This window comes from Pieris brassicae, chromosome 6 (genome assembly GCF_905147105.1).
Source record: "Pieris brassicae chromosome 6, ilPieBrab1.1, whole genome shotgun sequence".
NCBI classification, from domain to species: domain Eukaryota; kingdom Metazoa; phylum Arthropoda; class Insecta; order Lepidoptera; family Pieridae; genus Pieris; species Pieris brassicae.
Genome location: NC_059670.1, coordinates 18,612,156 through 18,639,311, shown reverse-complemented (window position 1 = coordinate 18,639,311; position 27,156 = coordinate 18,612,156). Strand labels below are relative to the sequence as shown.

The 27,156-nt window shown below is 30.9% G+C and overlaps 2 protein-coding genes across 5 annotated transcripts in view; one reads left to right on the top strand and one right to left on the bottom strand.

The window, feature by feature from the left end:
* Positions 1 to 16,510, bottom strand: part of LOC123710813 (neprilysin-4-like) — a 38,304-nt gene extending 21,794 nt beyond the window's left edge. Inside the window, exons 1-2 of the mRNA XM_045663042.1 lie at positions 16,311 to 16,510; positions 7,838 to 7,896 (exon numbers count right to left, since the gene is read on the bottom strand). Coding sequence (XP_045518998.1) covers positions 7,838 to 7,896; positions 16,311 to 16,322 — 71 coding nt within the window. The 5' untranslated portion in view covers positions 16,323 to 16,510. The remainder of the gene's footprint in view (positions 1 to 7,837; positions 7,897 to 16,310) is intronic.
* Positions 16,511 to 17,886: 1,376 nt separating this feature from the next.
* LOC123711189 (zinc finger matrin-type protein CG9776) lies at positions 17,887 to 26,553 on the top strand. 4 transcript variants are annotated; one of them, XR_006753912.1, is made up of 14 exons: positions 17,887 to 18,245; positions 18,360 to 18,534; positions 19,068 to 19,261; positions 19,375 to 19,505; positions 20,049 to 20,180; positions 20,481 to 20,584; positions 21,328 to 21,446; positions 22,045 to 22,342; positions 22,633 to 22,747; positions 23,911 to 24,006; positions 24,343 to 24,581; positions 24,654 to 24,784; positions 24,859 to 24,973; positions 25,070 to 25,206. XR_006753912.1 is itself a non-coding variant. In XM_045663638.1 (14 exons), exons 1-14 carry the CDS (start codon positions 17,988 to 17,990, stop codon positions 25,942 to 25,944), a joined length of 2,589 nt encoding a protein of 862 aa, XP_045519594.1. In that variant the 5' UTR covers positions 17,887 to 17,987; the 3' UTR covers positions 25,945 to 26,553. The 4 variants fall into 4 exon arrangements, 3 of the variants coding, with proteins under 3 accessions (XP_045519594.1, XP_045519595.1, XP_045519593.1); XM_045663638.1 differs by lacking the exon at positions 24,859 to 24,973 and adding an exon at positions 25,548 to 26,553 and having other exon boundaries at positions 20,484 to 20,584; positions 25,070 to 25,272; XM_045663639.1 differs by lacking the exon at positions 24,859 to 24,973 and adding an exon at positions 25,548 to 26,553 and having other exon boundaries at positions 24,361 to 24,581; positions 25,070 to 25,272.
* Positions 26,554 to 27,156: the final 603 nt, after the last annotated feature.

Here is a 27,156-nt window from a genome sequence, read left to right as displayed (position 1 = left end):
TTATTATGTATTATTTGTATATAGTAATACACAAATTTTGCGTATTAACAATATTCTTAACCTTCATAGTAATCTATATATTATATAAAAATTAATCCCTATTTCCCTTGGTCACGGCATCACGCGTGAACGGTTGGACTGATTTTGCTAATTCTTTTTTTGTTGTGTTTGTTTTTGTCAGGAGACGGTTCGCGAAGAAAATTGCGCGGAAAATTAGAAAATTTAAGAATACTTAACCAACATATTAAGTAATCATAACTTTTGTTGCGATAGCAAATAGTCCATAGCGCTTTTCAAATGAAACTTTTAAAGAGTATAATATAAGATAAAATAATAACTGATTTTTGACATGACCAGTTATATGTCCGAATACCAACAAAACTATTTATATACGCGCCAGAAAAACAAATAAAAAATGTTGCATATCATAAAGCAGTTTTAGTTAATTATACCAATTTGAAATTAATATACATAGTTAAGACTATTACTATGCTGTATAATATTTATTATACGCTAGTGATAAATAAAAATTGACAAATAGAAAGCCAAAATGAATTTTAAAAAGTTTGGTTCTTGTTGCAATGTATCTCGGAGTGACTCAATAAAGTCAATATTGATTGTATTATGAATTCAATAGTACAAAATTAGTGATTAACGCTGTAATAGACAATTTGGCGTGAGAATAATTAACTTTTTTTATGTAATAGGAAGCAAACGGACAGGAGGCTCTCCGCCGCCCATGAACACTCTAATTGACAGAAGGCCCTCAAGTGCAAATCCAGCCTTTCAAGAATTGGTACGCTGTTCTCTTGAAGGACCCAAAGTCGAAATACTTCAATGGGCAGCTGGTTCCACATAGTGGTGGTGCGGGGCAAAAACCTCCTTATGAACCGCTCAGTTGTGGAACGACGGACGTCGTGGTGATTTTACTTAAGGATTTCAATAAATACGCCATAAACCTAACGAAAAAGATGTGTTATACTATGCTATACTTTCTTAAATCAGATGCTATTATAATTTATAAATGCTAATTATATATACAGTAAAATTTTATGTGTACAACATAAAATTTTCTAAATTCATGTTTTTAAGAAATTTGATCAGAAGTTAGATCAAGAAGTCAATTTGGCAGGATTTTACTAATAAGGTAACGTACATGTGTAGCATCGTATATATGAAGTACATGGAACCAAAAAAACAACGGTGAAAGTTTCGCGAAAAATTATTCAAAAACAAAAGCACTTGCTGAATTTATATGGACAGCGTAGGTCACCTACTTATCGGGTTATATATTGATTTTTAAAGACGTCGAATTCGTTCTCTATGATAAAATATCGGGCAATGTGTTTTTAATGCGTGGCACTAAGAATTTGCTTCAAGTAAGTAATTACCTTATACTCAAATATTTCTGATCTAACTACAGGCGCTCAATTAATTCCTGCAACTGAGATTCATAATTGGATGTCCAGGCAGAATACGACATTCTACCCGTGCCACATCAACATCCGTCGTTCCTTTTATGGTACTTATTACCGTACACCACCACAATGTGGAACCTGCTACCACTTAAAGCGTTTACGAACCAATACGACTTAGTCCTTAAAATAAAAGCGTACCAATTCTCAATTGTCACTTGAAAGCCTTCGGGCAGTGTGACAGTCGATAGGCAGTATTCAGCCACTTAACATCAGGTAAACCTTCTGCCCATTTGCTTCTCTATATAAAAAAAATAGATTATGTAAATACGAAATAAAAAGCAATTCCTTAAGAATAAGTTTCTGTATTATTTTGAAAAATAGTAATAGCCTTTGATCACTAATTGATTGTAAATTTATATCTACAGAGGCAAACAAAGACTTTTGTATAAAGAAAGCCGCAAATTATTCACAATGAATTTATAAACAGCATCTTTTACGCATCCATTATTTATCGTATTGTCCTCGTATGACCTCGTCTTTGTCGTTTCCTGCCACTTCCGGATGTAAATATTAAATGCTAAATTATCTTTTTTAGTGCCTGTACTATATGGACAAAAACCTTTTTAGTATATTTATTTCCTAGACACATTGCTAATTATTTTTAAATTACGTTTAAGTACAATATTAATTTGGCAATTTCAAACAATACATGCTAAACAGCACTACTATATCTATATACACTCATGCCTTTTTCTTAAAGGGAAAGGCTGACTACGGGTTTTTACATGCTACGGCCCTAACTGACACTCGCTTCATCGACTTTCATGATATTGATCATGAATGCTCATCGGTTATAGATACTTTTGACCCGTCTCTTCTATAGAACACCCTGAATCTGATTAAGGTACGTGCGACTAGGACTAATTTTTAGTTTGCGTTTAATTAAAATCTATCATGGTTTGATTACTTGCTGTTGGTCATTACATCATCTTAGAAAAAACATTAAATTTGAAATCGACCTAATCTTGCAATGCTTTTGTAATTCAATGATCTTAAGTTTTTTTATATAGAATAGGGGGAAAACGGGCAGGAGGCTCACCAGATGTTAAATGATACCGCCGGTCAAGGACACTTTCAATGCCAGAGGGCTCGCGAGTGCGTTGCCGGCCATTCAAGTATTTGTACGCTCTTTTCTTGTAGGACCCTAAGTCGAATTGGTTTGGAAATACTTCAGTGGGCAGCTGGTTCCACATAGCGGTGGTGGAAATAACTCTCGGTCGTGGAACGAAGTTCGATCGAACTAAGTTGTCAAAACGTAAATAAATTTGATCTTTAATAAAATATTCTAGTAATTGTATTTGTTTACACTCACTTACTGCGATACAAAATATGAAAGTGTATCTACTAAAGAATTTTGAGAGAAATCTATTACTATTTATTTATGATAATTTTTTGATTACGCAAATAAAATATACGACCGCTTCGGCCATAGAAAAGACTTCAACGAACATCCATAAAATGATTTTGTGCAATATCCTAACTTTCCAGTCGCAAAATCAGCTACGTTTTATAAATGCCGTGGTTTGATTAAAGCTTAATCGTCACTAAATATAATGTGTACCAAGCTTATTCTAGAATCTAGATTGTTTAAATATATTGTCAGGTATTGAGTAACGTACATAATTAGTAAATATAAACATTATTATTATTTAATTATCAGATAGCAAATATGCAAAAATAGTTTAACGAAGACAAAGGAGAAATAATAAGGTTAAAGAACTTTTTCCAGTTTTCTTATCAAGCTTTTGACACTGTCATCGTGTTGTGCTTTTTATCATCAGTTAAAAAGCATAACGGTTTAAACGGGATTCATGTAAAGTATTTCGAGTTTCCTCCTTGAATATTTAGTGACTAAAATCTTAGTTGCACTTTAACTACTGATTTAAAAAATAATGTTTAACTATTAACTAGATGTTGACATTAAATATATATCCACATTAATATGAATTAACCACAATTTTAATCAATATCATGACGGTATGGTCTCTGATGTCACGAACTCATCGCAGTCACGATGTACTCTTTACAATTCATTCAAAATAACATTTTCTTAAATGTATATAATTATTATTATTATCATTAAACTGAGGTTATAAGAGACTTGTATCCGCAATCTATATAATCGTAAAATTATTCAAAAACGCCCTTTTGTTGAATCCGCAATCTTAATAGTAAAAATAAACTGGTCATTACCAACTTTATACAACATTAACTTTTATCATTTATTTATTTACTTAGATCCGTATTCAGTATTTTCCTAGTTCTGATAATTATGATAAATTCCAAGCCTCATTCTAATTATTTTTTAATGGAAAATATGGCCTAAATTTGTTTATATTGGTTTACGTTTTTTTTTTCATTGTTTTTTTTATTTAATATATGTTAGTCTTATTTCATTATTTTAACTATAGTCATTCCTCAATTTTTACACTGTAATGAGAAGGTATAGGAATTATAGTTAAATAAGGGTAGGAAGACTGAAAATATTTACTATCCTATATATAAACTCTTTGTTTATGAGCAGTGTTGGCCTAGCGGTTCAGTGTGCGACTCTTAATATGAGGTTGTAGATTCGATCTTTACACCAATAGTCTTTATGTCTATATAGCACTCGCTCGTAAGGGGAAAATAAAACTTGCCTCAAATTCCAAAACTACGACATGGGATCTACTTATCTATGAAATAAAAAGCGATCGACGAAACGGATGCATTCTGTGGCCAAAAAGTTCTGTATTGTATCTAATTGTAGCGCCACGGAATAAAGTATTTATACGTTTTAAGTCAAATATTATGATGACTTTCATAGTTTTGTATTGTTTGCTGAGTATATTATAAGTTAAAAGGATGCGTTAATACGCCATCAAACCCATTGATTGCATAGTTACGTAATTTCTATAAAAACGATACAGTGACTAATTGCACAATTTAAAAGCGTAACGGAAAATGCACGCACGCGATTCGTGATATGTAGGTTCGAGATAAAATGGTCTAAATTACTTTGATGACTTAATACCGAATTTTCAAAATCACTAAACTTAAAACTTTCGTTTTACCAATTTCCACGGTCCATTAATAAAATTGCTCTATCGCTATGTAGACTTGACATATAAAAATTTATATTTATTTTTGGATCTGCTTAAAACACTGTCCAAATAACGAAATTTTTAATCTTTTCTCTTCAATTATAAATTATTGAAGTACGTTGAAGTACTTTTGGTACAGCAATAAATAATAATGGCAAAGATGTATGCAAATTGAACGATCAAGATATCCGCGCTTCCCTCTTGCATAGTATGCGTCACATATAAACATAAAAATATATTTATTTTACAGCTAGCTATGCCCAGCAGTAATTTTACTCATTTTACGAGAGTTTTTTTGTCACTTCACACCTATTAATCGTAATGTTACATGTCATTTGATTTTTTTTAAATAAGAAATGTATGTGACGCTATCATCCACCGAAGCGTCGAGACTCATTAAAATAATATAATTGTATTTAAAAACAAAAATAACAAATAAAATTATCATTTTTGAAGTTTGATTTAATTTTCTATTATAATTTTTATTACTAGATTAAGAATATTGTAAATATGTTACATTCAATATATTATATTCTAAGATCTATAAGCTTTAGTATATTAATTATGAAATTTACAATTTGAATTAATTACTAAAAATTCGAAAAAGAAACGATAAGTGGTTTACAATCTTAAAGTGAGACTTCATATCTTGTTGATAATGTAGCTGGACTTTCAGAAGTTTTAAATGTATAAATACAACATTTTCCTGTTTATAACATTGGTGTAGTCAAACAACATTGGCCTAATGCCTTCATCATGTGACTCTTATCCCCAAAGTCTTAGGTTCGATCTCCGGCTACTAATAGACTATCTGTCTTTCCGCTATTACGGTGAACGATAACATAGGTAAGAAACTACGTGCCTTAGGGCTCAGACCCAAAAAAAGTCATTGGCGTGTGTCAGGCTTAGAAGTCTGATTACCTCAGTGATCAGCGAACAGTTGACACTTTTGACTACCGTAAAATATTTCTCCTTTAGTATATAAGAATATATTCAAATTAATTTTAATGATTTCAAATAAAATAGACGAAATCATTCGTATACGTCATAGTTTTGTTTTGAAAATATTAAATTAATCTCAACTACAATATGTACAACTAAATTAATAAAAAATATTAAGATTAAAATTAACTAATTATATACTTGTTAGCTCAACGACTCGATGCAAAACGTGCCAATTGACAGCGATTAGCGAACGAAGACAATGGCCTGATAAAAACGTAATGGTTTGTTTCCTATGTCACCTGTTCTAGCATAGATAATATGTTTTACTATGTAACTAGATCATGGCTGTGTAATGGCATTTTGTTCATTATTCAATTTTTGTTTAAATTAAATTAACTAAAATCGTAATCGCTTGACGATGTATTACAGTCCTCTTAACGCACTTCTGAGCCTTCTGGCAATGGCAATTACATAAAAAAACTTCAATTGTTAATCCTGAGTGCTCGCACAACGTCAGTCGTTTAGAACGTTTGTTTCCCAGCAAAATTATTAAAAAATTAAAATTATTAATTATTTCACAGTGGTTATTATCCACTTTCCTATAAAGAAACTAATGATACAGCTATGTATGACCCTTTATTGATTTGCGAACTCGAGCTTACTTAATATATAAATCTCTATTTAAAAACGACCAATTTTTGGTTTATACACAATAGAGAATATATAGAAAATCCTTGTATTCTCCATGTAATTAAAATTGGCTTTCATAATCCAAGAAAACGCATCCTGAAGGTCAGGGTGATCAGACATAAATTAAGTATTCCGTTCACGTATTGTATTTACATGAAAATAATTTCCTGAACACACGCATGGATTATGTATCATTGTGTAAGATAACATATAACTTACGCATTACGATTACGATACTAGAATTAATGTTTTATTGATGTTTTACGTAGAATGTGACAAACCTTTGTCAAAGGGTACGCCCGTATTAGTGAAGTAAATCTCGTTTCTATCAGAGCATATATTATCAATGAACTTTGAATGAATGAAATATTTCTCAAATGTAGATAAGGAATTGGGATATTTTAGTAGTTTACAAATCGAATGACGTTAAGACGAAAATTTTAATGAAGCTGTAAAGTCAAATTGTGTATAAATGTTTGAAATTATAAAAAGTATACGTGTTCTCCGTTTCTATATGAATAGAATTTTTAGGCTGAATTCCCTATGAAATCTACAGGATTTTGTGTAAACGGTTCATTATAAAAATTACCAATTACGAATGCAGAACACGTCTAATAAATTAAATTAACAAAAGTACACAAGTTTTTTACATAGAAAAGGATATGTAGCTACCCCATTGTACTATACCTAAAGCGATGCTGATCAAGTAAGTATTGAAAAATCCTTTAGTTTATAAGGAATCATTTAAGGTATATAAGTATTTACAAGACGGCATAGAGATTACTATCACGCTATAAGATAGACGACACTTAACATTAAAATAAATGAGGTTCGAAGGAGGAGATATCTAAGATAATGTAAACGAGTATGAATACGAAACATTGCACAACACGATGTGCGGAATACGATGTGGTTAGCTGGTTATACACTTCCTATGTTTCTAACCACGTTTTGTTCAAATCTCCTTGTATCATAAGTAATAAATATTATAGATATAGCAAGAGTGAGTGGTTAAAATGTACTATTGAAAGCATCGCATCATTGTGATTGGTCTACGTCAACCAATGACAGTCAAGCGACATTATGTTGAATGTTTTATATAATGTTTATATAGTAACGGTATTTTGTTCATAGATACTGTCAATCTTGTACGAATTATTGTTTGCCGTGGTTATAAATGGTTTATTTTTTTACTATAACTATGAAACAATGAATGCACTTTGCATCTTAGTGATTAACTTTAGATTATAAATAATATACCGTATGTATATGCTACCAAAAATATAAAAAAATGCCTATAGTTTAGCAAACGCCGTAAAAACTATGATGTACTCATTTAACAGAAAAAACTCAAGGTTTTTAGTTCAAATTAGACAATAAACATTCTGCATACAATTTAACCGTATGGACTCGTAGTTATTTTGTACATAAAACTTAATTTGAAATACTAATCAACCGAGATTCTAGAACTCGCTAGGTCAATCTAGGAGGAAAGGAATATGATATGTATTTCTTTTAGGTGATCAAGTTAAAAGTAAAAAATGTTTAAGTTTTCTTAAAGAGTACTTTTAATTACGTTTATATCCATTAAAGTTTTATTCCAATGAGTTAGTAATGTTCCATAACAGTAGTTTTACTTACAGTTTCTCTTCAAGGCCGGAGTCTGACCGGCGATGACTCGCACTGTCAGCGTCCTTCACCTGTAATAAAACAATTTTACGATTAAATAAACATTTATTGCATAATAAATTTATTTTTATCTTAATCTCTTTTCTCTATCATTTTTTATAATAACATATATATATATAACGACTATTAAATTCATAGCAATTAATTACTGAACATGTCGATAATTTTCACAGTCATTATTGCTCAAATTAGGCTTCATTAAAAATCTAGTACTGACGTTAACAAAAAGTATAAATGAGATCAGTCCATTGTGCTTAGACAATAACTTGTTAATAGAGATAGTATCACATTAGCTTTGCAATTGTCTCGAGGGACTGTTTTAGACCCTTATACTTTAAACTTATTAAACCGAAAACGTAATCGTTTATGAAGCAAATATTAAACTCTCTTTTCGATGTTTTCATTTAAAATTTAAGAATCCAATCAACTTGATAGTATCTTTCTAATTAAAAATTATACTTTTTAACATGAAAAGCTGAAAATTTGTTGGATAATCTCAGGAACATTGAAGCATATCCAGTGGAAATTCTCTTAGTTTATGTATAAAACAGAGGGCTAACGGGCCTGTGACTCATCTAATGTTAATTGAGACTGCCGCCCATGGACACTCTCAATGCCAGAGGACTCGACTGTGCGTTGCCCGGCTTCGAATCGGAATCGTATTGAATCGGTACCTCATAGCGGTGGTACGCGGCAAAAAATGCATTAAAAAACGGTCAGTCGTGAAATGACGGATTTATATCATATACCACGACGTTCGGTGATGAATCTCAGCTGGACGTATTCGAATAACTCCTCTGAACACTCTTCAAGGTAATCGCAGAAGATGCTCAGGTCAGTGTTTGATGGTCTATTCCGAAGGGAGGAGGCATCTTTAGTTATTTGATATAAGTTTTAATTTAAAGACGAAAATCGACATTTTGTTAAATATTCGTGTTCCTTATTGCGATACTCAATAGCAAGCTATTAGCAAATGCTTAGTAGTTCGGTTTTGAAAGAGAGTGAAAGCGTTTATTGCTGCAAAAGTACAACAGAACGCGAATAGACAGGAACTACAACAAGCAAGTTTGACATTATTCACAGTATCCTAATATATAAACATATCCTTTCTCGAAGTTTTGAAAGTATAAAGCTCTTTTGTAAACTTATACCAATACACACTCGCCTGTTTTATAAATAAAACTGCCAAACAATTACATCTATAAAAAGTTAGTATTTTGTTGGTCAATTATAGTTTAACAAAAATAGTCAAACTATATTTATTTTTCTTTCATAATAACTTTGTACGTATTGTAAGTAGCTGTACGAACGCGTTTTCACTAAAGTGGCTCGTGTCAAAGTATGATGCGACCGAAATTATTATAAAGCCTTCACTAGATAATTCCAAGGATAAAAATCTATGAAACTGTTTTGAGTGGTATGAAATCTAGATCAAACGGTTCAGCTCACAATGCAGTATATTGAATTGTTACGCTTTTTATAGTTATGTCATATCGCACTGTGTCGGTTTACTGACACCATTGTTATGCTTGTAAAAATATGCTAATATAATATATTCGTCACCCATGTCCGTAATCTGTGACAATGGAAGCGAGATTTGTAAAAGTGTATGTTTGGTTCATATGTCAGAATTTATTACTCATATGCTTCAAAAGGTTTAATGAATTTTAAAACAGACGTAGACATTTTATTAATCACCAAAATATAGACTATGTTTATAGATTTCAATTCTAATTGAAGTAGCAATTGTATATTATTTAATAGTTAAATGAAAATACTGAAGCGCGTGGCTCCTTATGTATGTAATTAAAACATAATTGAAACAATTCAATAAAATGTTCCTATAAATTATAAGTTGAATTAAGAAAACCATTTCTTTAGCTAGAGAATGTTCAAATACAGTCACAAGTACACATTTAGTCACCTGAATTTTTTAAACCATTATTTAATTTTTAATCATTATTTACTAGTTAAATGAAAATACTGAAGCTCTTAGCTCCTTATAAAGGTCATTAAAACTTAATTCCAACAAAACGTTCCTATAAATCTTATAAGTTGAATTAAGAAAACCATTTCTTTAGCTAGAGAATGTTCAAATACAGTCACAAGTACACAATTAGTCACCTGAATTTTTTAAACCATTATTTAATTTTTAATCATTATTTACTAGTTAAATGAAAATACTGCAGCGCTGACTCCTTATAAAGGTCATTAAAACTTAATTCCAACAAAACGTTCCTATAAATCTTATAAGTTGAATTAAGAAAACCGTTTCTTTAGCTAGAGAATGTTCAAATACAGTCACAAGTACACACTAAGTCACAAAATACATAGGATTAGTAAATAAATGTGCGAGCGTATAGCACGGACCGTTTTCTCCGTCCGTGAGAGAATTGGCTTGTCGTTCTTTTTGCTTTCCCTTTCATTGTTCTGCATTGTCTACATATAAATTGTTCCTCATTCAAAGGTAAATTACTATATGATACCGCACTTGTAATCTTCCTACCGTGTCTACATTACGGTTGTCCATTAAGTGTTCACTATGTAAATACGACTGTAAATTGAAATCGGTGTAATCTGTAAGCTACTTTGACGGTCATTATTTATTTATTTATTAACACTTCGTTACATTACAATATAAAAATTGAACATAATTAAATGAAAAGGAGGGCAACTGGCGGCCTTATCGCTTTTGAGCGATCTCTTACAGGCAACCCCTGTGAGTAAAAAAATGTATTAAATTACATAAGGTAGGCAAGAAGATTATATATTTGTTGCTTATTCTGTGCAAATCTCTACAGTACCTAATAAGGAACGAGGCTAACACATTGGTGTACCTATGTCATTAAATTTATTACTTTTATGTGTTTTTTTTTTAATTTATGATATTTGCTAGTAGATATCAGTTCCAATCAGAAAATATTCAAGATAAATCAGCTTCTCATTCAGGAATAATTTTCCACTAAATATTGACTTCATACATTTACTAAAAACATACCGTATTGCTTATCGCTTAGCTTGTGATAATTTACATACAGGAATAACAATCATTCCGAATAGCGAATTGAATGAATATCTGTAACAACACTCAGACGTTGTGTTGAAGATTAGATAGTGGGACCAGTGGTACACAAAGATCAGGCTGACTCACAGTTGATTGACCCGAAATAGATGTGACAGTGTTCCGTGACCCCTGAATTTGCAATTTTGTACTGCAACTGGTTTGCAAAGTTGCAACAACTGACGTCTGATTTCCATGGATTTCTCATCGATGTTACAATCTCTAAGGCCAATAGACAGTGAAAACCGCAATTATGGTGGAATTGAAAATTTCTTCAAGCAAGTTCATGATCTAGGCGATTGACTTCCAATTATTTGATATAATCAAGGGCTTACGCAACCATCGTTTTTTTACGTACATTTCTAAAACAACTAAAAGGTTTGTAATTCAATCAAATTAAACTCACGTTAATGTTGGTGATTTTGCGTAGAATTAGAATACTATATGTTTCGTGATTAGGCAAATCTATTTAAATCTTTAGCTTAAGCAATATATTGTCACAAATTAGAATTAGAAAATAAATGAATAATACATCGTTTATTTCGGAAGAAAGTAGTAAAAACAAATCAATGAATTATGAAAAACCACACTGTAAGCCATATAAAAAAGTATGCGAATGTCACATTCATTATGCCATAAATAATAACAGTCAAATTGTCTATAATTTTGTCAAAGCACATAGTCTAACACTCTTCCAAATTATAAAGGCTTTTGCCTTTAAAACATTTATTTACAATTAAGAATTTTATTTTAGTATTTCTTTGCTAACTGTTAAATTATTTGACTTTTAACTAAAATCAACAACTTGATTTGTATTTTCTTGAAAAATACACACATATATAATATATAATTGAATATATAAATATTTTAATTATGAATGCTATATAAATAATGTAATGTTATATTCATATTTAGTTAATTAGTAATAAATTAAGTTGCGACAAAGCACTAAAGATGCATAAGTTTACGAAAGCTCCCTACATCACCATCAGAATAGTTTATCTGATGGTAATTTGAATGAAAATGGCTAATAAATTCTATAAAATTAAGTGTTACGACTGTAGGTACACAATTTTATTGCTGTAACAGTCAGCTTTATTACAAGGCGTGTAATACTAAAAAAATGCCTGGAAATCTATGTACATAAATTCTTGTGGTACGTACTTCGTGGGTAAAATGTTAATAGTTACTTTTCCTTTGTTTAAAGCAGTACTATTTGAATAAAAAAGTTTTACTTTGATTAAATTGTCGACTAACCTAATATGGAAAATTTAAAAATACGACAATGTTCTTCAAATAAACGTACGTACGTAGAACGTTTCAAAAGCAATTATCCCAGCAATCCTTTCATAGTGTTTTTAATTTCATATAGATATTTTTAATTGCATAGATTATATTTGTAATGCAAATAATTTTATGTTCTCAAAGACGTCCGATTGTAATAGATCATTAAACTAGAATGCGGATAAATGGTTATGGCGCCGTGTCATAAATTATGCATAGAACATCTTCATTCTGCGACCATTACACAAACAAATTAACGACTAGAAAAACATTTATTTGTAGACGCATTATTAATTTACGATACTTAACGAAGTTGTGAAATAACTAGGTTCGAGTTTAAGCAGTGTCTTGGGCGTCAAAACAAAATCATTCAACATATAGGTAACTATAACCTCCTGTAACCCTCAGTTTGACGCGCGGAATAACAATTGTAAAAAAAATGCTTTGCCACAACAAAAAGTTTCACAAAACAGATACATAAATATGTCTACCTTGAACCGCCTTGACTTATAATAACGTCAGTACGAATATATGATACTCAGCCTGAAACAGTCGATACTGAACAGTCACCGGTTGAAATAAAGTTGCATTTTTTAATATTAATTAAAGTTGCTATTAATCACATATGTTTGGTTTGGTTTTTGGGGTTTTAAGGTCAATTATCTATGTCTATATTACTAAGCTTTATTAAATAACATTACTTACTTTATATCTGTTTATGTACGCTAAGTTGCAAGTGTTTACCATGTCATGGGATTGTTACGAAGTCTGTAATATGTAGGCAAAGTAATGTATATTTAATATATATATATGCAATAATAAAAATGAAAGTGGAGCTTATGAAATCTAAGCGACGGTCCGTAGGAAGCTTTCTTTTATAGAATTAATCTATTAATAACCGCATTAGAAGCAAATGAATTCAAAAGATATACCTGAACGTAGACTCACAGAATTTTGTACGTGTATTAAAATATGATAGTAAGCTTTTGACTCACTAAAGCCTTAATAATAACGTTATGGTAACCTAAATTTTTGATCATTGTTGCAAGGTCAATGTCCAGCCCCGAAAGGATATTGTGAGGATTTTAACGGACCGCCTCTGGGCTACTGTAACGGGACCAAATATTGAATAACAGTTATTGTGTAGGTTTCAGAACGACACACTTTCAACGGGTCAATCTATCATTCTGTTAATATGTTTATGTATCGTAACTGATTCACAAGATAAATAAAAGCGAGACATTCCAGATAAAAATATTTTTACTATGACCCCTATGGGTTGTGAGGTCTAGAACTCAATGGTCCGCGTGTAAATTTGATTCGCGAAACAACAATAATCAACAAAATTGCTCCTTGCCACAACTAATCGTTCAGACGCAGAAAATATGACTGGTTGAGACAATATTTTATAGGAATTATACTTGACTATTATTACTGAACAATTGGCGGTTGAGATAAATAAATGTAAATATATTGTTAAAATGCTATTAATGTTGTTTTTACAGGACTAATAAAGTTTAAGAGAAAATATTTTTTATTTTCAATCCTATAATTCGTTTATATACATCATAACATATAGGTAGAAATAATCAAGGTATAGAAAATATATAGTTCATAAATTTATATTTTAGTAACAATGAGAATAAAAGGTGGTGTATGATGTATTTATGGTCAAAAACTTAGCCGCTATAATGCTTGGCTTTGAATATATGTCTTTCATAGCTCACCTATATTACTTTATAGGTGAGCCTTTTGTCTGCCTTTGACACCGGACCGAAAACTTACACAAACAAAACTGCTTTAGTATATTAGAGAATATATAGAATCATATATATAAAGAATATAATCCGGAATTTATTACATTATTTATATATGTAATAAATTCCCGACGTTTTGAGTGCTGTTCAGCAATTGTAATCAAGAGACCAAACTTACCTACTTATCAAAGGCAATAAGTATCTTGTTAGGTTAACACGTGTTTATTTTCATTTAGTAATGGTCTTTCAATTGTTTTGATATTAAATTTAACAATGGTGGTATTAAAATATTCGTAAATGTTTATGAAAGCCAAAGCGTAAATTCGTATTGTTCGTAAATGTGATTTTTGAACTATTGTTATGTCTTCGTGTTCCTTATTTTATTTATTTAACTGACAATCACTCTGTTTTTGTTATTAAATTTGGAGTTTATGGTAACATTAATAAAAATAAAAAACTGTTACGAATGTAATGTAATTGAAGATTTTTTAGTTTTTTTTTTACATTTTAACTATTCGTGCATGAGGTTATAAACAACAACCTACAATATTTGTTTTGTCATGAATTGAACCTTGTGTTAACCACTAAACCGTGACGTTGGTTATGAATCTTTATTTTAATTACCAGATTAATACATACAATCTGTTATATTAATTACGAATGTGTTGGTATCATTATAAACGAGTCATACTTTTATGTATTTGACAATATGATATAATAAGGGGTTCTATTTTAAGTTCGGGTATTATAAGTTCCCAGTTAAAAATTCCTACTGGATTCAGCGTGTGACTCTCATCCCTGAGATCGTAGGTTTAATCCCCGGCTGTGTACCAACTTTATGTGCTATTTTAACACTCGCTCGTATGGTGAAGGAAAACATCTCGAGGAAAGAACAAATCGACAGCGCATATCAGGCACGGAAAGCTGTTTAGATTCGCGATTTACTTAGATATCATGTATTTTTTTATTGTTTTCATTTTGGGGTTTTATTTTTCATTATATTTATATAACTATTAGTTAACGATCATGAAACAGATACATAATCTGAGGCCCATACCTAAAAAGGTTGTAGTGCCATTGATTATTATTATTAGTTAACTATACATATAGAATTGTATTCATTCGGTATTGGTGCTTGTTGAGTTCAGTTTAAAAAGCAAACAAAATTCATAAATTATAATAAAATATAAAGTTAAAGTTAAAATTGTATAATTTTAAATAAAACTTGAAGCAATTAGTATCTACGATAGGAATCACACTTATCAATCCATGTATAGAATAGTTTTGGTAAATAAATTTACCTTATACTTGTAAGGATTTAAAAGAGAAAATGATTTGCAGTAGTATTTGTCATGTCCAATTAGAATTAAACTTCGTGCATTAATTACGATTCGAAGAAATGTGACCTACATTTTATTAATAGTAGTAGTAGTTTTTTTTATTAGTAGCAATTTGGCATTAAAAAAAGGTTTATAAAGAAAATACCTAATAAATATTATACCAACTTACGTTTCCAAGATAATTGTGATTATATTTACTACTTACGATTCTTTATAAAACAAATATTTGCCGGAAGTTTATTGCAAATATAAATAACGAAAAGGTTTACTTCTATAACAATGAATCTCGTATGAATCTTTGTTACCGCTTTATACATCAAGGACTGAATTAGGTTTTATATGATCGATGCTTTATAAATATGAACTTTTAACCCAATACGCAAGATACGTTGCAGATAGTTCTTAAAAAACCGTTAAAATATCCTCATGCTTTTGAGGTTTATCATCGGTCAATTACTAATATTTATTTAACAATTTACATCGAATTAAAAAAATCTAAAAAACTAACCCTTTAAGCACAGATTTTAGGAACGAAATGCTGGGAAAATTTTCTGCTTACGTATAGTTATAACAAACTCAACAAAAAGTTCAGTAGTAATTAACTATATAATTTAGTAAGCGGGAATCCGCCTCGCTATGTATTCAATAAAAAAGACAACAAAGTGATTTGCGGGTTTTTCTTATTTTTTTACTTAGTGACTTTATGTATTATACGTCTTACAAATAAAGTTTTAACAAAGTATGCAAAACAAATTAAATGCTCTATAGATATAAACTTACTACATTTAAAAGATGAAGGTACTCAAAAATATACCTAAGAGAACGGGGAAATTGAAACAATAAAAGCGTATTTTATAATAATATGCCGTATAACGTATACATATATTTTATATAAATAACATTAAAACGCACAAGTCGCGTTATTCATTAATAATAACGAATTTAAAAAAAAAAACTTAAAAACGGTAATATTAATTTCTTACCTTATATTTCATCTTCCACAATAAAAAATCACACTTAAGCAAGTATACCAATGAAATCAAAACGTGTTTTTGTCAACGTGAATTCACGGAATTTAGTTTTAATTTTTTTCATAAACTCTTTTATCGTAACTCCGGAGTTTTGGCGGCAACGTCAACAGCCGCGCATGCGTACTCTGTAGCGAAGCGACAATGGCTGCGTTTCAGCGGTCGCGGTGGTTTTGCTTCCCCGCCATGAAGTGCAACGACCCGTGATCAACACCCTGACTTCCTTCAGCCGGAAAATAAAGACAATTTTAAGGTTTTTTTCCTTACATCTAAGACCTTAAAACTTTTCAACATATATTTTCTGGGTTACATAATATTATTGATTTATTATTAAGTAGGTACTAAATAATATTGTTGACTGCGAATTGCTCGTAAGTTCATGCAACTTTCAAATATGACTGATTTTAATTTTATAACCGTAATTTACACCTGCAAAAGGATAAATTTTGGATCTTTATTGGATCATAAAATGCCCCAAAAAACTTTCTGACATCTTTGGTTTAGGCATTTGTGTATATGAAACTAAATTTTAAAACATATTTTTTAGTCAGACACAGCTAATAAACATTTAAAGCTTAACACTTTTTTAATAGGTAATAATAATTTCGTTTTACTAATAATTTTCGTAATACTCATCGAGTATTGAGTAGTTTTGAGGTCTCAAAAAAGGTACAAATAATTGTATAGTAAAGTCGAAATTATTCGTCGAAAACATTTTATTATTATAATGTAAACAAATTATATTTATATATATAGTGGAATCTCGATAACTCAAGTCTCAAGGGAAATGCAAAAAAATCGACTAAACGAGTTTTAGACTTAACAAGAACTTCTAGATACATTCGATTTAAATGTTGAAATTTTGACTTACACGAGGCACGATATGTGTATTTTTCGATTTGTAAAGTCGAATTTAAATAACAATTCATCTTAAACTTTGTAGTATATATTTTTTTTTTTACATACTTAAACGAATTAGATATTAATTTAGTAAACTGAACACTAAAAAAATAATTATGAATGTTGAAAAAATTCATTCATTGCCCAAGACAAAAACTATAAATTAGAAGCCCCGAACCTTAACATTCATTTTGCATTTTATCGCTATTATTTCGGAGAATTAAATGTTCAATGAAATAAATGTTTTAAAGAATCGTTAAGATTAAATAACATTTTATTAGGAGGTATGGAGTTCATAAAAAACGGGTTTGCTTTTTTATCAGAATTTCCTACTATGAAAAAAAATTGCATAACTTTTTACCCTATTCAATCTTGACAGATTATATTTAGATAGACAGATAATTTAAACAATTTCAATCAGAATTTTTGGGATTGATCATGAAATAAAAACCTAAAATATTTGGTGGTTTGCCCGAAATACTTTTTTTTTAAATATTATGGCAATAGTTTTAACTTTATGCCGAAATTATACTTTTAGTCTCCTATTTGGGCGAAAAAAAGTTATACATGTTAATTGTCAAAGTCAAACAAAATACAAATGTCAAAATTAAATTTCTATATTCTCAATAACGCGTTGTTATTAGCATCGCTCTAATATTTAGTAGTTTATAAAAGTTTTTGTGAAGTTTAAGTAAACAATTAAACCTAAAAAAAGTGTTATATGAAACTAGAATGTCCCGTGATATGGGGCGAAAAGATTTTTATACTCGTGATCGTAACTGGGAATCCTACCGGCGTTATGAAAAGCCTCGGCCGATGAAGCGTAGCCACAGTCCTCTTCGGGACAAAAGAAGTAGTTCCCCACATAGAACGAAGAAGGATATCGACGATAATCTTATGAATGATAAACCAAAGTCGCATGAAGTTTGGGATAACCATCGACAGGATTTTTCCATTCCTCCTCCTCCACCTAGTTTTTCAACTCAAGATGTAGGAAGCTTATTTAAAATTTATTACAAACTTTACCTCATACTGAACCATGAAGTTTATTATCATTAAAAGCAGTATATCCAATCATAGGATAAAAAAACTGTTAAATTTCAGGGTCCTGCATACAACCAAAGCTATCAACCATCTTACTCCGGTATTTATGATGAGTTCTCATCTGGGCCGCCACCACCTTCCAACAATGAAATGTCTTCTTGGAATCAGATGTCTCTCCATCCTCCTCCACCTGCTCCACAGGTTTACAATGTTGAAGATCAAATAAAAAAAGAAGGTACAATTCATACCTTATGTTAAGTGTTCAATAATTTTGTGTTTACTTGTAGTGAGAAAAGAATAGCTATATCAAAGTAAGTTATATTTTATTTATAAGTATTATATATGTGATGCTATATCGAATAATTTATAAGATCTTCTGTGTATGTACTGTGTGTTTATCAAAAGCAAAGTTTGTGAAGTTAAAGTTTAGTAGTATAATAAAATAAACTACCATTAAAATAAGTTAATAAACAGAGAATGCTGCTGAAAAATTATCAATTATTTAATAAAATGATTGATTTTGATAACAAAAGTGATGAGAGAATTTATTTATATGGTAATGTAGATTTTACATTTATCTTTTCAGGCATACATTTTTCAGGTTTCAACAACCCAGTGTAATAAAGTTTCATATCAATGATAACCTATAAAATGGCTGTGTTATTTAATAAGAAGCTCTCTCTGCTCCTATCTTCTTACGGATAAGTTTGAAATTAAAGAGTTAAGTTACATAATATTTATAGCTATTTACTGAAAATATTTTTACAGCTGCAATTGAATCTGAAATGCGTCATCAAAAAGCAGCTCTGTCAAAGCAAAGGGAGGACTACATTAAAAAAGCTAGCATACTTAAGAAAGAGTTAGATACATTGAAAGATCAACGCAGTGAACTTCGCGGTGACTCCAAACGATCACCAAGCCCAGATACTAAAAGGTTTTTAAAGGAAAATACAAAGTTACAGGTTCGGTTTACTTTTATTTTGTGTATTAAATTAAATTTGTAGTTTTGCTTGATAAAATCTTTTCTTTTATGTACTATTATAGACACAAGTTTGCTTTTTGTATGTTTTTATAGTCGGAAATTCAGAATAAACTAAAAACCATCAATAATGTGGTTGACATGCTTAATGGGATCATTGGAGAAGAAGCAGCAAATATAAATGATTCAGACGGCTCTCCCGATCGCAGCTCAAAACGTAAATCCAGGTTTGTTTTAATTTAAAACTTATATATTGAAATTATTACATTGAATGTTAAAAAATTTGATTTGTTTAAAAGGTAAGTTAAGTTACAGTTGTTTAACTTGTTTTAATAATAAGCTTATTTCTTTTTAATAGCTTTTGCTTTAATGCAGAATTACCATAGGGAGGATAAGAAAGAAGGAGAATATTCATGAAATAGATTAAAAATCAATCTGAATTTCATTAATTCCCTGTTTAATTTGGCTTTTGTTTGTTAATGGCTAACTACAATTATTTTTTAAGAAGAAAAAATTTGATTATGTGATGTGCATGTAAAAATATTATATAATAAGTTTATTTAAGAAATGTGTTGCGTATATAACATAAATAGTATTGATTTATAAATGTTAAACTGTTTGTTATAAATATTCCAATTAAAGAAAAAAACAGATCTTGTGTTTTATTTTACCTTTTTTATATTTATGGATTAAGTATTTAATGACAAAATATGAAAATTCTTTGTTATTGATTTTTTGAGAATGTTTTTTTTAACTTCCATTTTTTTTAGGTCGCCTTCAGTGGGCAACAAATGCAACTATGTGTACTATGACCCTGAAATGCACTGGTGTCGGGTTTGCAATGAGTTCCCTCCAACTGCTAAAGATTACTTAAATCATTTGCATTCAGTTGCACATCACAAGTGAGTTTAAAGCATATTTTGCTTATTAGTATAAAAAGATAAATTTTCCAGCAGAATCTTTGATAATTTAAACTAAGTTTTTGGTTCAACAAGAACAGTGTTGACCTAGAGGCGACTCTCATTCCTGAGCTTCCTATCAAACACTGGGTGTAGACCAATAGATTTTTCTGTGTAGGTGCAACACTTGTACGGTCAAGGAAACCGTCATCTCTTATACCCAACTTTTTTTTACTTTGTTCATTTTCGTCAAAAATTTATATGCAAATCAATGCAAACAGTTCTAGTAAGTATTTTTGACAGAAGTGCAGCAGCCCATATGGAGGCTCCGTGGCATTCATTGACTGGAATGCATGAAGGTTTTCCTAACTATTCTTCTGCTCCAACAAAAAGGACTCCTATTAAAGGTAACTTTTTGTCCTGTTTTTTGAGTGTGTTTTTATAGTGGTGTGTTATGACAATGTGATGATAATATACCTTATCAGTAATTGTTACTAAATAAATATTCAGGGCGCAGTGTGTCTACTGTAATAATAACATTGAGCCTTTTCTTATCAACATCTAATTTTCACACATACAAAAATATATATATGTTATTACTCTGAAGATGCGGCCGCCGTTCCAGTAAAAGACCACCTTCAACTTTTACCCTCGTATTTTTTTATTTAGCCAGAAGCCCAATACTCTTGGTCTGCCCTTGTTTCACTGTCTTTTTGGGCAAGTTGATTCAGTTACTGTTTTCAACCATCATATAACTTTATAATGTGTGGTGCGATTTGAATTCAATTATATTATAATTGCATTTTTGCCTGTTTTTAAATTATTTTGTTATGCTCAGTAATTAAAGAGAAACTATGTATCTTAGGTTTACAAGTATACTATAAATAATTATAATCCTAATTTCATGTTTATATTCTCTTCTGAACGAACATATTTATTTATCAACAACAGTATTCAATTGTATTGATTCCGTAGAGAGTAGGAGAAAAACACATTTTTTATCCATATGAGGCCTAAACCAAGTGTTTGTTTTATGCATTAACTCTAAATTGTTGGCTTAACGCAATATATGAAAGAGCTTAACTTTCCAATTTTCCAAAACCATGCTAGTACAATTAATTGTTTTAATGTTTTAATTCAACATTTCTAGGATTACAATTCTTTGTACCATCTACGGCTTGGTACTGCAAATTATGTGACCAGTTCATTGGTGATCTCCACTGTGCTTCTGCTCATCTTAAATCTGTAGTACATGCGAAGAATTATACAGTAAGTAATTTTATTGAATGCTTGATATGAATAACCAACTTATTGGTAAATGTTTTGCTTAAATGCAATTCTGGGTAATAAGCGGAAGCACACATTGTGGAATTGTCAAAAATATTGCGTAACTACTGATTCTAATATAAACTTTGTCCCGTAAACTTCACAAATTGTATAATATAAAATGATTTGATTTTAAAATTTTACTGTTTCAATATTAGTAAGAGGGATTTTTACTAGGCATTACTTTTTTTTTAACGAAACCGCTCTGTTTCACGATAGAGAGATCAATGCGAATAGAAACTGATTTTTTTAAAACTAAGAAGTCAAGTCTTAGTCAACGTTACAAAAAACAATGACGCTACAGCTTTCAGGTCTGGTTTCTCCGTTTTTGTGTCTGTTTCGCCATCATTTGTTTTTTCTAATAGGCGAGTAGATGATCAGCCTTGTGTACACACGATGTTTTTCTATACCGTACGAGAGTGAAATAGCTGTGAAATAGCTTTAATTAAACTGACAACTAAAGTTCTGATAATTAAAAATCCCGAATATTGTTTAAGCTCTTAAAACTAGACTATAAACAACACTAAGAATATGTTTTCAGAACTTTGTAGAACAGAACCCTCACTGGGAGACAGACTGGATGTCTGATCGTCAGAAGGCGTTTGAGAAATCTCGTGATACCAAGAAGAGTAAAGAGGATAAGGGCCAATATACAGCACATACAATCACCTTCAGTAAAGATGGCTTTCATACCAAAAACAAGACTCCTGAAAGGGAGCTCGACAAAAAGAGAAAAGACAAGAGGAAGAAAAAGAATAGGAAGAGAAGTAGTAGCAGCAGCAGCTCGCAGACAACCTCTAGCGATTCTGACAGTGAGCCTGTTAAGAAGAAGAAAAGTAGTATGTTATGGATTCTATATAATTTAACTTATATGTTTTATTGCATAATGTGTATGAAGCTGATAGAAAGGCCGGGAACAATGCACAGTGTTTTTGTCTGTGGTTGCAAAATATAACAAATATTTGCCTATAATTCATGAGTCAGATTCACCGTGAAATAATATTTTTAAGTGATTATGTGATATACTAATTACTGATTTAAAAAAAAATACATAAACGTTAATAATAATTAATGCATGAACATTGTTGATTCCACTCTTTTTACCTCTAAAAGATCTATTTTCTTTCAGGCAGGAAAGAAAAAGAAAAAATGAAAGACAGCCGCGAACCCCGCGCAAAGGGCTGGTCACACAATGAAGAACGTCATCACGATTCCGACAGGAAGATCATAGAAAACATTAAAAGGTATTGTCTTATTTACAAAGAAGCTAAAAACTATGCGAAGAACCGATTAGTGCTATCGTAAAGAAAATTTCACTGATAATATTATACCTTGGATGACCTAGGTAACACTGAAAATGTTTAGAAAATGAAAAACGGCTTAATGTAGAAAGTTGCCAATAGGTGAAAGTTCCTCTCTATACTTCGTCGCATTCGATGGAACCACTGAGAAAAGCAGTAGGCCCATTCTTCCTTAGGGGTCTCTTTTATGGCATTTTCGTACGCTTTCACCGCATCTTCAGGGCTCGTAAAGCGCATACCTCGAATTTTATCATTAGTTTTTCAGGGCTGTATGGCGAATGGCTCATTATTTCGACACGTGCCATAGTCAAATATTAATCAGTCGATGGGAAGGTGTTTCTGGTCGTTGGTTTAAAGTATGGGGAATCAATCTGGTACAGAGCTCCCGACGCCTAAATGTTCGTGTAATATTTTTTGAACTTGAGTCATACCAGGGCCTAGGCCTACCCGTATCTGCTGATAGGTGATCATTCTTTTATTTTCCTCTATAATGCGTCGCACATCACTGGTGACGTCCCTCACGAGGATCATCATTCAGATTGCTACGTCCACGCTTTAACTCGTTAAGCCAATTGTAAATAGTGGCACGAGATGGAGCTTCATTAAGAAGTGCTGATCGCAGCTTATCATGTTGTTGTTGTTGTTGAGTATACCCATAACGAAAGTCATAATAAGTCATTGACCGAAAATTGTGTGGCGTTGAGTTCAGTTTCACGTGTAACAAGAGTTTTAGATCGGCCGCCAATTAACAAAAAACAAATGACATATGAATGCAATATTCTACATTAGGTTACCAAACAGTTCTAAAATTTAAATTCAAAAAAGTTTTCATTAACAATGTTTCTTACTGGCCAGCTCTAAACATTTTCAGTGTTACCCTCGTATATTAAAGGTAGCAGAGGGATATTTGTATGTAAACTTTTTATATATTTTTTTCTTAGCTGTTTATTATTATCAACACTAATAAGAAAGTATTTTAGTATTTGTATTTAAATAGAAACGCGAGATTGATATATTGAGACACGCATTGAAATAGTATACGTATTTCGTTATTATTTAAAAGATTTTAAATAATAGGAATATAATTAAGTTATTTATAATTATAGAATTAAGATGGATCATATGGAAGGGCTAAGCCGTCGCGGGGACCGCAATGCAAGGGAAAGAGACAGATCTCCGCCAAGGGAAGGAGACAGAGATCGGTATGTATTTACACAATTTAATAGACAAATGACAGTACCATAGATATGTTACGATTTTGAAGAATTTCCTTTAGACAAGATTTTTTCTAAATGTATTATAATTGACATACAAGTCACTTTTTTCGACAATTATAGAAAATGTTCCTTTTAAACTACGGCTTTTTTAAACATTTTATATTTTTGAAAAGTGCATTGTCATATAATAATAAGATATGTTGCAGTTTTAAAAAATATGTAGTGAGTTTATAATTAAAATCATAACAATATTGACTAAATAAAAATATATAATATATTTTACTTAAATAGCTTACATGTCAAATTTAATAATGTCCATAGATTCAAATATGATTCTAGCCGTGACATGCGTCGATCTGACTCGCGAGAGGAACGTCGTTTAATCGAGTCTCATCGTCGTGATGATCGACACGAGGATAGAAGAGATGAGAGACACGATGACAGAAGGGAAATCAAACGTGAGGAAAGAAGAGAAGAAAAACGTGATAGGAGAGATGACAGAAGAAACTCACCGCCACGAGAAGTTAAGAAACCTGAGATTAGGAAAATGCCCTTTATTGGTGTGTGCTCTTTTAAAAATATTTTAAATACCCACATTTATTCTTTTTTGACTAAACCTTTGATCTTTTAAGGAAAAATGCCCGTTTACAAACATCTCGGAAAGCCAAAAACAGAGGAGATAAAAAAGGAAGATGAAAAGAAGATAGATGATGAAGCTATCCGCAAGAAACAACAGGAGATGGATATGGAGATTCAGAAGAAAGTGAGTTTATGTTATCACATTACTTTTAAATAAATATATTGTCTTTTTTACAAAATTCGACATTTGCTTTTCAGCAGTCCAAAGTTTTTGAAAACTTTTTATATGGAAATACATATTAGTTTCATTTGTCAACAATCATAATAAAATGTGAGGAACTGAATGAAAAAATTTTAATCTTAAAAACTTAAGGTAAAAATTTCTTTTTTGGAATTTATAATAGCTATATTCCAAAAATATTTTTAGTTATATAAATAAATAGTTATCATCATAAATGGTCGTTTCCAGGTAGCAGAGTTTAAAGAGAAAATTGCAAAGTCTCAGCTGGAAAGGTCCCAAGCAGAGGCTCAGCAACAGTTGATGTCAGGGCTCCTGAACCCGTACTTAGTAGGAGCCCCTATTTCAGCGGCCCCCGTGGCTCCCCCCTGTCCCCCTGCCCCCGTAATAACAATGCCCACTCCAACACCACAGATTATGCCAAGTAACCACCAGTAAGTAAGATCTAAAATATTATCAAAAACAAAACAAGTGCCGGGGATTAAATGTTCTTTATCTGGGGTATCCTTAATTGGGTGAAGCTTTGACCTATTTTGCATAAATATTGTCTATAATAATTTCATTTAATTTTTCAACATGAAACAGAATATCATGAATATGATATGAATATCAGAATATAACAGAATATTTGATACCAACTAAGCAAAATTTTCATCTACCGAAATCGAAAGTGTATGGAATAAATAATTTCATTAAAAAATATTTGCAGGGGAGCCCAACCTCCAAACCTTCCCAAAGACTTTCAAGACGCTTTAGACATAATTTTCCCATCCGATGTGAAACCAGACATGAAACAACAGGAGTTATTCCAAGGTATGAACCAGCAAATTCCAGGCTTCGGTGGGATGGGAATGGTTCCTCAATTTCAGCAGATCAGCCTTTTGGGACAGACACCAATGATGGTACCATTCGAAATGAATGCATCTATGTACCCTCGACAACAGTTGTATGACACCCATGTCCCAATATTGCCGAAAAATCAAATAAATGACAAAAGACAGAAGAATCAAGAGGAGAGTGAGAAGAAGATAGAGAGGAATAAAGAAGAGTTGGATGAATTGGCCATGCTGGGTATTGATGCTTCTGATGTGGGGGCTGGCATGTGATTTTGTGTGTATTACATCTATAAACTTGTAACACAATTTAAAGTGTGAAATCTTCTTTATTTTTGTATGTATGTTACCAATAACATATTTCGTTGAAATATCTCAACTACTTTTCAATAAGGATGTCAGTGACTTTTCCATTTGGTATCAGTAGATTCCTCTTGTTTGCAAATTAGATTAAGTTAAATTGACGTCTATTAAATCTTATATATATATAAGATAATATTATATCTTCAGTTCAAAAAGTATTCTCATTATTACACAAATACTTCTAAATAAATTTTACATTTGCCATAACTTAATTTAAATATTGGATTTGTCATAAACTGTTTAATTGAATGTAATTGTCACTAACATAAACAATGCTAAATATTATATTTAAGTTAATACAATTGTTAACTCAATATTCGAATTGCACTGCTTAGTATACAAAATTGTAAATTAAAACTTGCATATGGCTTAAAATATTATATAAATCTAATTGATAGACCAAAACTTATGAAATGTGTAATAAGATTAAAAGAATGGAAAGCTAACATTAATTGTTGGATAAACTAATAACAGTTATGAATTAAGATTACGTAAAATGTCAATGTTGTATTTTTTTATTACAAGACAGTTAATTATATGTAGTTCTTATGAAATTGTTTTATTTATTCGCAGTATTGCTTCAAATCATGTTTACGTGAAATCCATAGCGAACGTTCTTAGAGGGAATAGAATTTTTAAGATTTTAAAATTATTTTTTATAATTAATACCCGAAAAACTACTTTAAAACCAAATTAAAAAGATTCCATAATTCATTAGCTAAATTCCAAACAGTGTTAATTAAAGTATTGTCTTTGGTTAACATAGCTTTTACACATTGAAACAAAACAATCGGAATCGTTTTGGAAAAAAATTAAATGATGTAAATAATTATAAGTTTATAATAATACAAATGGCTTTAATCCGGTTAAAAAATTGTTTTCTTTCAGTGTTAATTAAAGTCATAATTTCCGGAGTATGCAAATACATTCATTTTAAAAATGAGAATTTATGTTTACACGAATAGATACCGGCAAACATCTTAAACAAATGTCCTTGCCTGCGCAGTGGCGATTTTTAGGTATTACTGGGAGGGGGCGGCGGCGGCGGGATCGCGTGTCGATCGCGTGATTTTTTTCCCCCCTTTCTTAACTATAAAAGTTAGGAAGTGTGTTATTAGATTT

What these genes read in the sequence shown, in the direction of transcription:
- LOC123711189 (XM_045663637.1), top strand. Translation starts at nt 17,988, where the DNA reads ATGTCCCGTGATATGGGGCGAAAAGATTTTTATACTCGTGATCGTAAC. An exon ending in TACATGCGAAGAATTATACA is followed by an intron (nt 21,447 to 22,044) that starts GTAAGTAATTTT and finishes ATATGTTTTCAG; the next exon opens with AACTTTGTAGAACAGAACCC. An exon ending in TAGGAAAATGCCCTTTATTG is followed by an intron (nt 24,582 to 24,653) that starts GTGTGTGCTCTT and finishes TGATCTTTTAAG; the next exon opens with GAAAAATGCCCGTTTACAAA.